The sequence below is a fragment of the Heloderma suspectum genome, chromosome 4 (assembly GCF_057233095.1).
Source record: "Heloderma suspectum isolate Gila_16-S chromosome 4, 16-S_ref, whole genome shotgun sequence".
Taxonomy (NCBI): domain Eukaryota; kingdom Metazoa; phylum Chordata; class Lepidosauria; order Squamata; family Helodermatidae; genus Heloderma; species Heloderma suspectum.
This window is the reverse complement of record NC_139461.1, coordinates 259,204,750-259,219,364: the sequence shown is the minus strand read 5'-3', so window position 1 is coordinate 259,219,364 and position 14,615 is coordinate 259,204,750. Positions and strand designations below refer to the sequence as shown.

At 41.3% G+C, this 14,615-nt stretch overlaps 1 protein-coding gene across 3 annotated transcripts in view; it reads right to left on the bottom strand.

The window, feature by feature from the left end:
• Positions 1-14,615, bottom strand: part of CAPZA1 (capping actin protein of muscle Z-line subunit alpha 1) — a 53,887-nt gene that overhangs the window by 20,349 nt on the left and 18,923 nt on the right. Inside the window, exons 8-11 of one of the 3 annotated variants that reach the window (XM_084853461.1) lie at positions 14,468-14,539; positions 13,535-13,597; positions 8,263-8,414; positions 2,115-5,755 (exon numbers count right to left, since the gene is read on the bottom strand). In XM_084853461.1, the coding sequence (XP_084709587.1) occupies positions 8,274-8,414; positions 13,535-13,597; positions 14,468-14,539 (276 nt within the window). In that variant the 3' untranslated portion in view covers positions 2,115-5,755; positions 8,263-8,273. Of the gene's footprint in view, positions 1-2,114; positions 5,756-7,377; positions 8,415-13,534; positions 13,598-14,467; positions 14,540-14,615 lie in introns of those variants that run through there. The other 2 variants (XM_084853463.1, XM_084853460.1) reach the window with 2 other exon arrangements.

Below are 14,615 nucleotides of genomic sequence, written 5' to 3'. Positions count from 1 at the left end.
CTCTACACAGACAGAGTATTAGCTGTACAAACTTTAGAAAACTGTGTTATTAAACTTCATGGAAACAATGACACAACACTATAAATTCAACATGCAAGTAGAAAATTGCCCAGAACATTCAAAAGGTGTCATTTCAGTGGCTGAAATTTATAAAACAAAATGAGGATTAGTTAGAAACAAGGTGAAAGGGACAATTAGGAGGGTTTAACAGGAATACCACATGCTAGATAAAAGTATAAACAAGTACGAAAGGATACCAGCCTGGCAAAATAGCAGAATCAATAAAGCTATAAAGCAACTTTCAGAAGAGTTGAAGAGCACAAACTGGTAAATCATCTGCAAAGGTACAATTAAGCAAGTCAAGTGAGAATTTGAGTTACAAAATTGCTAATATTTATTTTCAGTACAACAGAAGCATATCCACAGAGGCAGTAGGGCCATTTGACAAAAAGAACAACTGAAGGAAGATAGGGAAATAGCTGATGTCTCTGCATCAGAAGATGCTGGGAGACCTGCAGCTGAACTATTGTTTTCAAGAATAGTTAAGAACGGTGTCAAAGAGATGTGATAGATGATAAATATTTAGAAATAGTTGACAAATATTTAGATTAGGATACATTATATGCTTGATTTTTCTGAAAACTTAATGAAGTCCCTCATCACAATAACGTAAAGCAATTTGTTCTATTACTGCTAACAAGGCAATTAAGTACTGCTAGCTCAATGATGGGGAACATATGGCCCTCCAGAAGTTGTTGGACTGCAACTCCCATCATCTTTCAACATTGGTTATGCTGGGATTGATGGGAGTTGCAGTCCAACACCATCTGGAGGGGCACATATTCCCTACCTCTGTACTAGTTGGATAAAAACAGGAAGCAGAGAGCAGGAATACATGTATATTTTTCATGACAGTGGGAAGTATATATTACCCTGGCTTGCATGTCATGGTACAAATTCCTGGGTTGTTTAACCCAGAAATTGCAGGGACGAATGGAGTGCACAAGCCACACACTTGTCCTTTCTGCTTTTACTTAATAACCTAGGAACCCCATTCCTGGGCTGTTTAGTGATATAAGAACCCAGAAACTCTGGGTTGCTTATGGATTAAACAACCCAAAGTTAACCCAACAACACAAATGTGTGCAATTGTTGGGTTACCTCTAGATTGTTTAACCCATAAACAACCCAGAGTTTCTGAGTTTCTGGGAATGGGGTTCCTGGGATAATTAAAGTGGAAAGGACGAGTGCAGCTAACAAACCCAGGAATTGTTGCCATGATATCCAAACTGGCTCATTGAATCCCTTGTGGATCTGTATTAGGGCTAGTGCTATTAACTGATGCATAAATGTTTTGGAATAAGAGTGAACATTGGGGTAGCCAATTTTGCAGTTACTAAAATTATTTAGAATAGTAACATCCTATGATGATTCTGAAGAATACCTGAATGTAATGAGCGAATGTTCATCAAAACCCCCCACAACTGTCTCTTTTATATATACATGCACACACACACACTCACACACAGTGTTGAATGATGAGGCCTAAATTTGATTTTAATGATCTAGAAAAACAAATATTGAGATCATAGTGAAAAACTCACTGTAAAGATATGTATGTATGTATAATATATAGTCTTGAATGAAATCTTTAAGCCAAATTAAAAAAAGAACAATCTAACATAAGACCTAGTTAAAGTAGATTTCGGTTAGTCACAACTAACCTAAGTACCATTTATTTCAGTGGGTCTACTCTAAGTAGCACTTCTGTTGGATTTTACCCATAGTCCTAAGGATACCAGCACAATTCGTTTCATCAAATGTTAGAATGTCCGTTGGTGCTAAGTTATGAACCACCCAGAGCACTTCAGTATAGAAATGTAATAAATAAATAATATTACTTGGCCTATACTGATTCCAAAACTGGATAAAAATCAATTCTTTTGAAAAATCTCTGTTGAACAATTTCTGCCTGCCCCATAGGCTTTGATAAGCAGCAAACTTATTAACATAATATTCCAAATTGTCCTTCTCCAGTGGCGAAAAGAAGTGGTGAAAGAACTGATTTCCATTCTTTTTCCAGTATATAACATAGATAACCAGCACCATATGATACCTCCTAATATGTTTCTTTATTGTTCCCAATAAGATTTTTGTGGATTTAATTGAATCTTGTACACTATTCTATCTCTAATACCCCCTGCAATATTCAACCAATCTTTTTAAATAATTACTATTTTATTGTTATTTACACAATACATAGTGATATCATAATATCCAATACCTAATAACATCAAATACTGCTCACAATGATCACATTTTAACAAATATAGTCAAAAATTAAAAGTAGCATTAATAATTTAAACACAAACTATTTTTGCCAAAATTGCTTTAAATCATTCCCAGTAAAGGGTTTAATGATTTCTGATGTTTTTCATTCCAATAAATAATTAAAAGACTCCAGTTTTCTATACAGTGATCCTCTATTAATCTCCCTTCTCTAGTTCTTATCATGTTAGTCAATTTAACCATAGTGGCCATATCCCAGACCTTGAGATATGACACCAATCATTAATTGAAGGTGGGTTAACCTTCCAACTAAAATTGATTGCTGTCTGGACTTCTCCTAAGAGATGAACCACTGTTTTTATATCCTCACAAGCAACTATGCCCTCAAGATATCCCAGAAGAACTGTTAATTGGTTTTTAGGGAGTACATATCCCAAAATTAAACTGACCTCATTCAGTACTGAGGACCAAAGTCTTATAATCATTGGGCAAGTTCAAAAGATATGCAGTATGTTTGCTCTCATAGAGCCACACCTCCAATATTTATCTTCAGCCTGTATATAGATTTTATTAAGCCTAGCTGGTGTCAGGTACCATGTAAATATAAGCTTATAAAAACTTTCCTTGAAGTTCGTGTACTTTTTGGGTTGATCTTCCAAACCCATTCCCATATTCTCTGGTCAATATTTGTTTCTAAATCCTTTCCCCATTTGACCTGATAGGAGTTTTTCCTTACACCTTGTTTAGTCGGTATTCTATAGATTTGACTTAATGTTCCCCTGGATACCTATAATTACCATTTCAAATTCAGAACAGTCCCTCAAGAAACCATTAAATTTACAACTGTGTGTCTTACTTATAAGTACTGGTAAAGTGGGATATGGTTTTGCCCTGTTTGTTCATTATTTTCCCCGTAACTCTTGACTAGCCCATTTCTGAACAATTTCCTGATCTCAGTTAAATCATTTTCTTCCCAAAAAGTTTATTTATTATCTGTTCATTATAATTCATTGCTGTTAATTACAAAAACTAGGATTTAGTTTACTTTAAAACATTTGCCAAACCTTAAACAGATTACTAATATAGGGGTTTTCTCTAATTGCATCCAAGTCCTTTTTACTGCAAAACCAAAGAGTGTCTTTAATGTAGGTTGTTAATTTATACTGCTCTATCTTTGTCACCCCATTCAAGTACGAACCATGATTTTAATAAAGTTGACATGGATGTTGTATAATACCATCTAATACAGGGGAATGCTATACTCCCTAAATTATACAGTACCCTGGCAGTTACTCTAGCTTTTTTTCCTGCCCACAAGAAATTTAGCATTAATTTTTGCCAGTTAGTAATAAACAATGAATTAACTTGTAATGGAATATTCAAAGATAGGAAGTGTCATCAAGGTAGCACATTCACTTTAATAATAGATACAGTATATAACCAGCCCAGGATATTTGCAGATCTTTCCAACTTTCAAAATCTCTATGGACTTCTTCCCATAATGTACTATGATTAAGGGACAAGATCTTCCAAATCTGGGGTTATCCATACTCTCAGATATTTAACTGGAGAGTCTCTCCATGGAATTAAGAATGTTCTAGTAATAAGGTATTTTCCATTTTTTCCAAATCAAAACCCATCCATTCTGACATATTTATATTAACTTTAAACCCGGAAATGTTCTAATAGGTCTAGCATTTTCCTGAATGACTCAGTTGGTTTTTGTAAGACCAACGCCATGTCATCTGTTGATTAAATTTACACCCCTCTTGCCTGAATTTTACCCCCTCCCACTCTTCTCCTGCCTTAATAAATTCCACTAAAGGTGGAGCAGAGGGGACAGTGGACAACCTTGATGAGTACCTTTCTGCAACTGAAATTCATTGGACCTAACTCCATTTACGCATATAGAGACTGTTGGATTTGTATATATCATTTTAATCCAGGAGGAAAAATTACCTCCAATCCAAACTTACTGAAAACTTGATATATTTATATTTATTTATTACGTTTACATACTGCCCAATTAGGTGGGCGGTTCACAAAAATTAGATATATATTCCCACTCTATGTGATCAAATGTTTTTTCAACATCTAGAAAAAGAATACCACATGGTATTTTAGTCTGCTTAGAGAGCATCCTACGGTCCCAGGACAAGTGTCCCAGGGACCGTAGGATGGCTCAGAAAACCCCTTCCAAGTTTGGAGGAGGGGGAGTTGGAGATCCATATTCTCTCAAGGCCACATCCACCAAAACGTCCTGGCATGTTAAATATCTATTTCCAATCTGCTCCTCATTCTGCTTCTCATTCCAATCTTATTCTGATATTTAATTTCCTTTCCCAATTTAATTTTCAGAATCACTCATTTATTTTCAGTAATATTTTGTATATCTTCAACAGTAATTCTTAGAATGACAAGTTTTTCAAAGGCTATCAACAGTCTAGTTTATTCCTCTTGTAACATTTTGGATGTGGCTTCCAATTTGCAGATACTGATAAAATGGCAGTTGAACACTTGGGTATTTTTGTAGAAATCAGGCATATGAAATAATTAAACCTTGAGACATGAAGTTGGTGAATCTAGTAATACCACCTCTTATCCAATTACTAAAATCTCCACCTTGCTCTCTCAAACCCAGTTCCATTTATTACTGTGCTAGAGGAGAGATATCTGGAGCTAATATTGACTGATATTTATCCCCAATTGTTGAAGCGCTCTAAATCCTGGGGTCCCCGAAGCAGTATTTGCAGGCACACTGGCACCTATGAAAGCTTACCCCAGCAACCACAAAGGCTCTGCGCTCCCCCTGCCCCCTGAGGCTCTCCCTCCCTTCAGAAATGGGAAGGAAGTGATCTCAGTCTTCAAAAGTACATTGAGCTCAGAGAGGAAGTAAGAAAAGAGTGAGAAGCATTCTTTCAATTCTTCTCTCAGCTCTATGTAATTTTCAAAGTTGAGATCAGCACCTGAGCTACTGATCTCAGACTGGAACAGTACATAGGGGTGAAAGAGATTCTATTCTCTCAATTATATGTACTTTTCCATGCTGAGATTGGCACCTCTGTAGTGCAGCAGAAAGTGGAGTGACCAAGAAAGAAAGAGGGAAAGCAGCTTTTAAAAATGTTTTTTTAAAAAGAGACAAAGAGAAAGAAAAAGGTGTGTGTGTGTGTGTTTGGTATTGGTATACTTGGTATACTGAGTATACTGATTGGTATACTGAGGTATACTTGGTATATTGGTATACTGAGGTTTAATAAGCCAGGAATTCTGGCTTATTGCTGTGTGAAAAAGAGCAGAACAACCCAACCAGGTGGGGTGGAGGAAGTGTGAAGCAAAGCAACTGGGAGAAAGAAAAGAAGCACTCTGTGCCTGTGTGTTTTTCTCTCTCTGCATCTGTTTCCTCTGTCTCTCTGATTCTTTTCTCCCTGGAATCTTTTTATTTTCTTCTCTTGGTCTGTGCCTTCTCCTGAGAGAGAGAGAGAAAGAGAGAGAGAGAGAGAGAAGTGGTAGCAGTGGGCAGGGCAAGTTGGCTGGAAAAGAGTTTGTCTTCTGTGATGTGGTGGGTATGATCAATCATAAAACACACATGGCAGCCATTTTGTGAATGGGCACATCCCCATGACAGCTATTTTGTGACAGTGCCCATGACACTGTCTCAAAAGCTCAAACATGCCCATAGGCCTAAAAAGGTTATGGACCCCTGACTGGACTTGTTTTTGTTCCTAAGATCTGTCCATATCCAATCTGCTAAAGGTATATCCATCTCTACCTCTTTCACCATCCAGGGTGGTATATCTCTAGATATGGAAAACCATTGAACTAGTGCTACCAACACTGATACATGATAAAAATATATAACATTGGTTTTGATATTCTGTTTCTGGATGTTTCTTTCTATGAAATCCACATTTTAATTCTCAGAATTCTGTAGTTCTATATGTATTTGATAATGTCCCACTGAAATTTATTCAAAACTTTCTGTGATAACTTGATGGGCAGTGAGATAAATATTATATTTATAGAAATATTAATATCAGGAGCATGTCCATTTTTGTGAGTACCACCCATCCTAGCAACAAAATTGGTAACTTGGACCATCAAATCATATCCTGTTGCTTTTTCTAACACAGTCATAAAAATATCTGACAAATTTGTAGTATCTTTTGCTGGATGTATTTCTAACATATTCCTCTTTGCATGCACTTGGAGTCTGTTTTGTTGATTACACATATTAAAAGATAATATCTCTGACTTCCTTAAATTTTATATTAAGAGACACTGCTAGATAATTGCTTTCATCATCAAGTTTGGTATTGGATCTTGAAAAGTGGAAACATCAGTGGCGACACAGAGCATAATTTTTACTTCATACTGGTTAACTTTTGCCCCTTTAATATTTCTGATATCAATTGCTGTTAACCAAACAAACTCCTTATTCAGAAGTAGCATACCTCTTGTTATCAGATGTTGTGAACAAAAATGGGATCACTGGTTAGCACTAATAGAATTAGTATTCTGGACTAGATGGACTTTGGCAATTTAGCAAATTTTCATGTTAGGAACTTGTTCCTAACATTTCCAAAATCCTTATTGATAAAAATTTTGAACAGCTAATTGTTCAAATAATTCACACATTATGCTACATCAAGAATCACATTAAACCACAATGTAAAAAAGCTGCACGCTGCTGCATACAGCCCATCTACTCCTGCTTTGTTCTTCCTGTTCGTGGGACTTGGTGATCCAAACAGGCATGGATGGCTTAATGTTGCATCTGCCCTCAGGATTATGGTTTCTTGTGCTCATACAAGCCAGGATCATAAACCAGTTTTAAACCAAGGTTTATTGTTGGCTTATGAATTCTGGCTTGTTTGGGCAAAATAAACCATAATACCGGGTTTAGATGTAACTCTAAGCCATCCATACCTATTTTGGTTATCCGCTCATGCAAGCAGGAGGAACAAAGTAGGAAAAAATTGGTATACTGAGGTTTAATAAGCCAGGAATTCTGGCTTATTGCTGCGTGTGAGCATGGCCAATGAAACAGTGTTCTCCAAGTGTGTCAAAAGAAATTGGCAACACCAGAATATGCTTTGGTGCAAATCTTTTATTGACCACTTAGACGTGTCCATTCATACATATCTGATACAAATGCCATCAACTTGCCACAAAGCATTAAAGCACAATAAACCTGATGTTCATTAAACATTTACAGCTTTTCGTTTTTGTAATATCTTCTCCATCTAAACAATGTTGCGGCAGCAATCAGACAAGTATTTAAAAAAGAAAAATGGAGGACCCATCCTGTAAAAACGCAGATTTCTATCGTAACCGTACTTCCAGGAAAAGAGAAAAATAGTTCACTTGAAGAAAATGTGGCTCAAGTCTTTGGATTTAAAAAAACAAAAACAACCCGCCCAAAAATTCACTTTTCCAGAGGATCTGGCCTTCTTGGGATTTCTGGGAGGAGTCTTGTAAACACCGTGCAAACATGAAAAGCGAAGCCTAGGAGATATTGCTAGGTGGTGATTGGCAACTGTGGGGGCAGATTAGGACAAATTGTTTCTGGTGTGGTACAACACCATAAAGCTGCCAGCAGTCCTATTAAACTGAATATAATACCTGGAGTGCTGGCAAGAATACTGGAACAGTATCCCGAGTATTACCAGCCTGCATTTCTAGAAGGACTTTCCCAGCTAAGAGGTTTTCCAACCGATACAAGGAGAGATAGCGCTGATCCCAAAGTGGCCAAATGAAGAAAGCCTACTAGGAAATGCCTTTTACATAGGAAGTGTATATGGCAGGGACACACAAAACAAGACAGTGCTATGTGTTTGACAGTCTTCCATAAGGCTAGAAAACCTGTTAACTCTGAAAGCCCTAGACAAATGCCAACATCTCAGATAACCCAACTACTTGGCATAGGACCACATCTGCTTTGTTTTCTTTGCATGCTAACATTTCCTACAGTACCTCTGCTAGCCTTAGGCATTCTGCATTTCTTTGCCAATCTTGTAGCTGAGGATTTTGTTCCAGTCAATCTTGGTACGGGTGACGGGCAGTTGCCGGCGTAAGGCTTTGAATGTGGTGTCTGACATTGTCTGATAGTTTTCACTGATTGCTGTCTGTAAACAATTAAGAGACCTAGAGGTTAGATTTTAGATGGTAGAAACACATTAACTTTATGTATATTGGTTACCCCTTAACATGTTTTAACTATCCTTCGTACACTCAGCCAAGTTGGTTAAAGCATGGTAGAAGTCTGGTCTTTCTACATCCCCTCTATGCATTCTTTTGGGTGGGATGTCAGTACACAGTGCAGAAATGGAAGAAGCATTGGGACCCCATTCAAAAGAATCAATTTAAAATGTTTAGATTTTAAGATGAAAAGAAGCATACAGTTGAGGGGAGCTCAACTCTTCAGTTTCCATGGCTTAGCTCCCTGATGCTGTTTCTCTCAGGAATTGTTCTCCCCACCTGCCTCACTTATGCTACTGGCTTCAGGAAAAAAGTGTTTGGCTGATAGTTGGGAAGCTATACTGTGCCTTAAATTGCCTCCCTCCTTGTTCTCAGCACATCTTGTTTGGCCAAAGACCTGCAGGTAGGACTGCCACATACTGATCTCGATGGGGCTCCAATATCCTACTCTGTACTAGAGTTGAACCAGAGCAATTCTCGCAATTCTATGGGCAAGTTTGCACGAGATGCTAAGCCACCCTGCGAGTAAGCTAGCCAGTGTGGGTTGTTCACAGAACAACCCATAGTGCGCCCCACAGACGAACGGGCTTGCCATGGCTTGTTTCCCCCCTCCTTCCCCATCAGTCCCCCAGCAGGCTCTGGCACTTATCCCAAGCGCCTTTGTAGCATAAACCGCATCCCATAATCTCTTGCTCCCTCGCTTCATCAGCAGCCAGTTTACTATTGGTCCACTACGTGTTTGGGGCGAGTGTTGTCTTTGCCAGGTCCAGTCGGAAAGATTTCCCATCCCTCCCGCGCCCCGTGCCTGCCTATATTTCTAATACAAACTGTAAACCTTTTCATGCCTTTTGTGTTTTTTATTATCCGTGTCAGTGCTGCTGCCCACCCTGCCTGTCAGGGAAGCTGCTTTTGGTTACCCTCTCTGCCCCACACAGTGCCACCCCATGTCCCGAGTTCCTGAGCAGTTGTTCTGCTGAAGTCTCCCTCCTTCCTTACTGGCTACTCTACCCCTGCAACTGTACCAGCCAATTCCCCCCCCCCCCCCCAAGAAAACCCAAATGTGTTGCAACTACAAGGAAGATCTTCATTGAGAAAGAACAGTTGGTGGCGGTTTCTGTTCTCACTGTAAAAACGGCTACATAACTAGTCTTCACTTGGAAGGCACTATTAGGCATCACTTGTATTAGGGGTGCTGATGTGGTGGGTTATTAGTTCTAAATGGGAAATGCAAGGAACTGGGCTACTGGTTTGTGGGGTGGGCTGCAATGATAGAACAGAAGGTTCTGAGGGATGGGGAGGTTGCTATGCTTCAACGGATGCTCATAGGGAAGGGAGGTACACTATTTCACTTTATTTTAGCAATTCTAGCAAGTATTCCATAGGCTGGCAGGAAAGGCACTTCTGCAGTTGTGAGTCCTTCTTAGTAAGGGTACACACACAGGTAATGGGTCCAGGTCCACTCAGAGATAGCTGAACAGATATTTATAGCTTCCTTCCGAGTTGCTGATTCGGAGGCTGGATTCAAGGGAAGCAGTGTGGGCTCATTTGCCTGCCCATCCATGGCAACAGTGTCGTTTTCAGCCCCTGGGCCTGGTAGCTTAGGGTTGTCCTGAAGGAGCACGTTGACTCACAGATGTTGTGCAGAATGCAGCAAGCGACGATTACTTCTGGCAAGAGGTTTTCCTCCACATCCAGATGCGTGTCAAGGGAGCACCACAGTGCCTTTAAGCAGTCAAAAGCACGCTCCCCAGGCAGTCTTGCATGGCTGTGGTAAATTTAACAGTTAAATGTTTTCCTGTTTGGCCTCCCTCAAAGCCTGGTACAGTGCCGTAAGACACAGCTGAACTGCAAAGGCCTGGTCTTCAAGAATGAGGGGGAGCACTGGGAAGCTGTTTACCGTAGCAGAGGAGCTGGTGAAAAATCTCTCCGTGGCTAGCTTGTCTGCCAAAGGTGAGTTCCAGAAGATAGCTGTGTCCTGGCTTCTCCCTGAAACCCCTGCGTAAACATCCATAAATCTCCCATTAGAGCCCACAAGCACCTGGAGTACCATGCTGTAAAAGCATTTACAGTTGGAGAACTCCTTGCCCCTCCCAGGAGGAGCTGAAATGCACACATGAAAAGAATCCAGGGCCCCCACCGCCTGAGGAAACCCCAGTTCACAGAAACCCCACATGTTCTTGCTTTCATCTTCAATCTTTATGTCATCAGTGAGGTAGAGCTCGTTCAGAATGTGCACTGTCTCTCTGAAGATTTCACATGCTGTAGACTTCCCTACTCTGAAGGTAGTGGCGAGGGGGTGGTCCCCAATGTTGTTTGTACAAGGTCAGCCCCAACCTCTTTTTCACTGATACGGATTTCCCCATTACTGTGTCTGAATGATGGATTAGAGGCCTAATTTCCATGGCTACGATTTCAAGTGGTCCAGGATATGCAGAAGGTGCCATGAAATCTGGCATCATCCCAAGCATCCTTGTCCAGAATTTATTTCCATACAGCTTCGGTGTACGGGAGTGACCACCAACAGACGACACATCAATGAGCTCTTCCATCACGGCAGCAGCGACTTTGGATTTGCAGTCTCATTCTATGAAGTCAGACACTTGCAGCCGCCACAGACCACTGAACCTTGTTGCACCAGACTGCAAAAGGCTCCTTATGTAGCCTCGCTCTACCCCCTCCCCTCCCCCTGCAGCGTACAGTGCAGCGGAGCCATTAGGGTATCTGGTGCAGATGTTGTGCAATGGCACTTGAGGACTTTGTGCAGGTCATCGCGGTAATCAGGGCTTTTCGGGCAGTGTCAATTGCAGCAGAACTAAGTGCTCCTTCTGCCATAACTCCCTTCAAAGTACAGGATAGTCATGGAAGCAGCCACTTCTCATGCCATTGCAGCTGCTGAGAAAGGATGAGCAGAAGAAGCAGAGGGGGGTGGAGGCACAGGCATGGGAAATCGGCACTTTGGATGGAGGTTCTTATTTTGGTCCCTTGGGGATGGGGAAAGCCAGCACCATTAGTATTAAAAGTTGGGTGGCAGTGAAAGGGGGAAGGGGCTACTGCAGCCTGAAAACCACACTCTCCAGCCTGCACAGCCTACAGGCTCCAGCAAGATCTTGGTTCGTAGACCAAGTTTGGCACTCATTCTGCTGCAGATAGAGAAATAGGTGCAGCTTCTCAAAAAGTCGAACTACTATTGTGTTAAGTATTGGGAATACCGGGGGGGGGGGGAGTAAGAGGGAGGTATAGGCAGAGAGATTGAAGAAACAGGAATAAATGCTTTTGACGGCTCAAATCGGAATACTTTTGGGGGTGGCCCATGACCTGGGGGTCTTGAAATACTTGCAGAAGATGCCCTATGCAGCCCAGGCCTACCAGAACCTACTGTTCACGCACTATAGGGCTCAGTACATCTTGACATGCCTGGAGTTGGAGAGGACGATTCACGGGTCAGAGATTGGCAGTTCTTCATGGGCCGGGACCCAACTCTTTGTGGGTGGCTCAATGGAATCTCACCGCCAGTGGTATAACCGGGTGTCACGTCCCTCCGACCTAGCAGGATAGTAGCAAGCTTGTCAAAGAATGGCACAGTACACAGTTTGACCCCTGAGCACTCGTTGTGATCTCCTTAAACTTTTTCTTCAGCCTATGCAGCTTCTCTTTGCACTGTGTGCAAGTAAGGCCCCATAGTAACATCTCAACTGAAAACAAGGGGAACAGATTGTCACGACTGGTGCTCCGCAAGGACTCCTGGGGTTATCCAGAGATCTATGAATGTGCCTAGTTCAGCCTCACTCCAGAAATGTGCCTGAATTCTCACACCATTTCTCTCCCTCCAACTCTGCTGGGGCCCTAGATTTTTTGAGGGCCAATTCTTGCAATGCTTTTGTGCTGGGATCTTGTGAGAAGAGCATTGGTGAGGACTTGCCTGCGCGATCCTTACTGCTGTATGGGGAGCAAATGGCCCTAGAAAGCAAACTTTGTGGCCTGCAACTGTTACAGTACCTGCACCAACTGTTTCTGGGTGGAAAATTAGTTCCCCTGTACAGGAAGGGCTGTTACAGGGGAGGTTAGATTAGGGCTCCTGTGGCTAGGAGAAATTGGCTATGGACAGTGGGAATTGGTCGCCAAGAAGTGGTGTTAATATCAGTACCTATCCATTGCACAAATGCAATGTAACTTTACACTTGACATCGTATTAAGGGATTTTATAATATGGACTGTTGTTGTTGTTCAGTCGTTAAACGACAGCATATGTTATGCTTCTTCACTTAAAAATCAGAATTTTCCCTTGGTGACTCCTTTGGGAAACGTTGCAGTAGGGGGGTAAGGTAAGGGCAAGGACACAGCTAAAGTTGGCAGGATACCAAGCTCCTTCAAGGTCGCTGTGCAGATTACATACAGCAGGCTCACACGGGCAAGAAAAAGCTACTTTGCAAATAAACGGAGCAGCAAAAAACAGTAGGGGGTGAGGGAGGAGACTGCCGAGGAAGGGGGGGGGGCTCAGGTTGCCGTAGCGCAATTTGCTGCTAGGCAGACTTCAGCAACCAAGATTGCTCGTGAGGAGAGGAGTGACAGCATTTTTGGCTGCTCTTTGACCAAAGACTTGGTGGCACTTTTCAACAACCCACAATGGAATTGCTCTGCTGGGTTCGGATAACACAACAACTCATCGTGGCTTGTGACCCACGATGGGTTGTCATGTCGTGCAAACCCAGTCTATTTGTTGTTTCCTTGAATGCTGCTGTGGTACATCCACCTTCTCTTCTGCATGCAGAGATCCGAAGGCCCTGGATACAGAAACCTTGCTGAAGCTGAGCAGGTTGGGTGACAGACTGCATGTGGTCCTTATGTAAGCAACCTTGAGTTGTATTATGGAAGAAAGGTGGGATATATTTGGGAAATAAATTAAATAAATTAAATAAATTAATCAATATAATATAAATGTAATAAAATAATGGACACAGCTTACAACAAACAGAATACAATAAAATGGATTTTCTCCAAATTAAATATATTTCAAGCAAATATTTCTTTTAAAGGGTAACGCTCTTACCTGATATTCATTTTCTGCATGTTCAATTATTTTAATAAACTCCTTGGCTGTTTGGACATCATTCTAGGAAGATAAAAAAGCAACAATTTGTCTATCACCACATGGTGAACATCACAAAGCTTCTAAATGAACTTCTACACAACAGTTTCACAGAATGGTGAATACACATTTCTGAATTTTGGAATGAATGTGGGTACCACAGCTCCCAATGTCTGAATAGTAATCAGCAGAATACAGTAAACTGGAGGAATGATACTGTTCTTAAAGAAGTATTGATTGCATAACAGATCTGTTTGTGTTTTACTGTGTGATCACAGCTATGTGTGACTCACCTTTTTATGAAGCAGCTGCCTCTCAACTTTTAGGCCTCCATGTGCATGGCTTTGATGTGGGGGATTTGTAACTCATTAACCACCCACTCAGAAAGAAGACAGAAGCAGTTAATCAATAGACCCCTTAGTACGTTATGCTAACGGTGAAGGGTGCTCCATGCGATCAAGGTGCAGTGGAGCTATTTCGTGATCCCCACCAATCCTGACCGCGCAAGTTTCCAGCTCCTGGGAAAGCTTACAGGTGTGGTCTTTCCCCCTGCAGATGCTGGAGTTGGCCCTGGGGGAAGCTACAGAACCTCAGGGGTGGGGCCCCACTGTCCTTGATTACATGAAGTAGTCTTCAGGCATATAGCATACAAAGGGGGCTTTTATCCCCTGAAGGAGAGAGAAAGAACCCCTCAAGCACAGAGTGACTTCAGAGGTATTAGTTTATCTGATGAGGCATGCCTTCTTGCACAGATCCTTGTGTATAAGCACAGACTGGCACCCAGTGCTGAAGGAGCATTCCAGTGAAAGCCCCCACTCCGAACCAGGTTTGAAAGCAGAATTGCATGCAATAAAAGAAAGAAAATGATGCATTCGGCAAACTTGCTCCACTCACCGAAACTGCTACAGAATCCTGTATGTCTTTGTGGCTAACCAGCTGCACGTTACCATCTTCATAGTAATGCACCTAAGTTAAAATAAGACCCATACAGTGGGCTCTGTTGTGTTATTCAGGGCTATGAAGAGATAGTCAATCAGTTAAA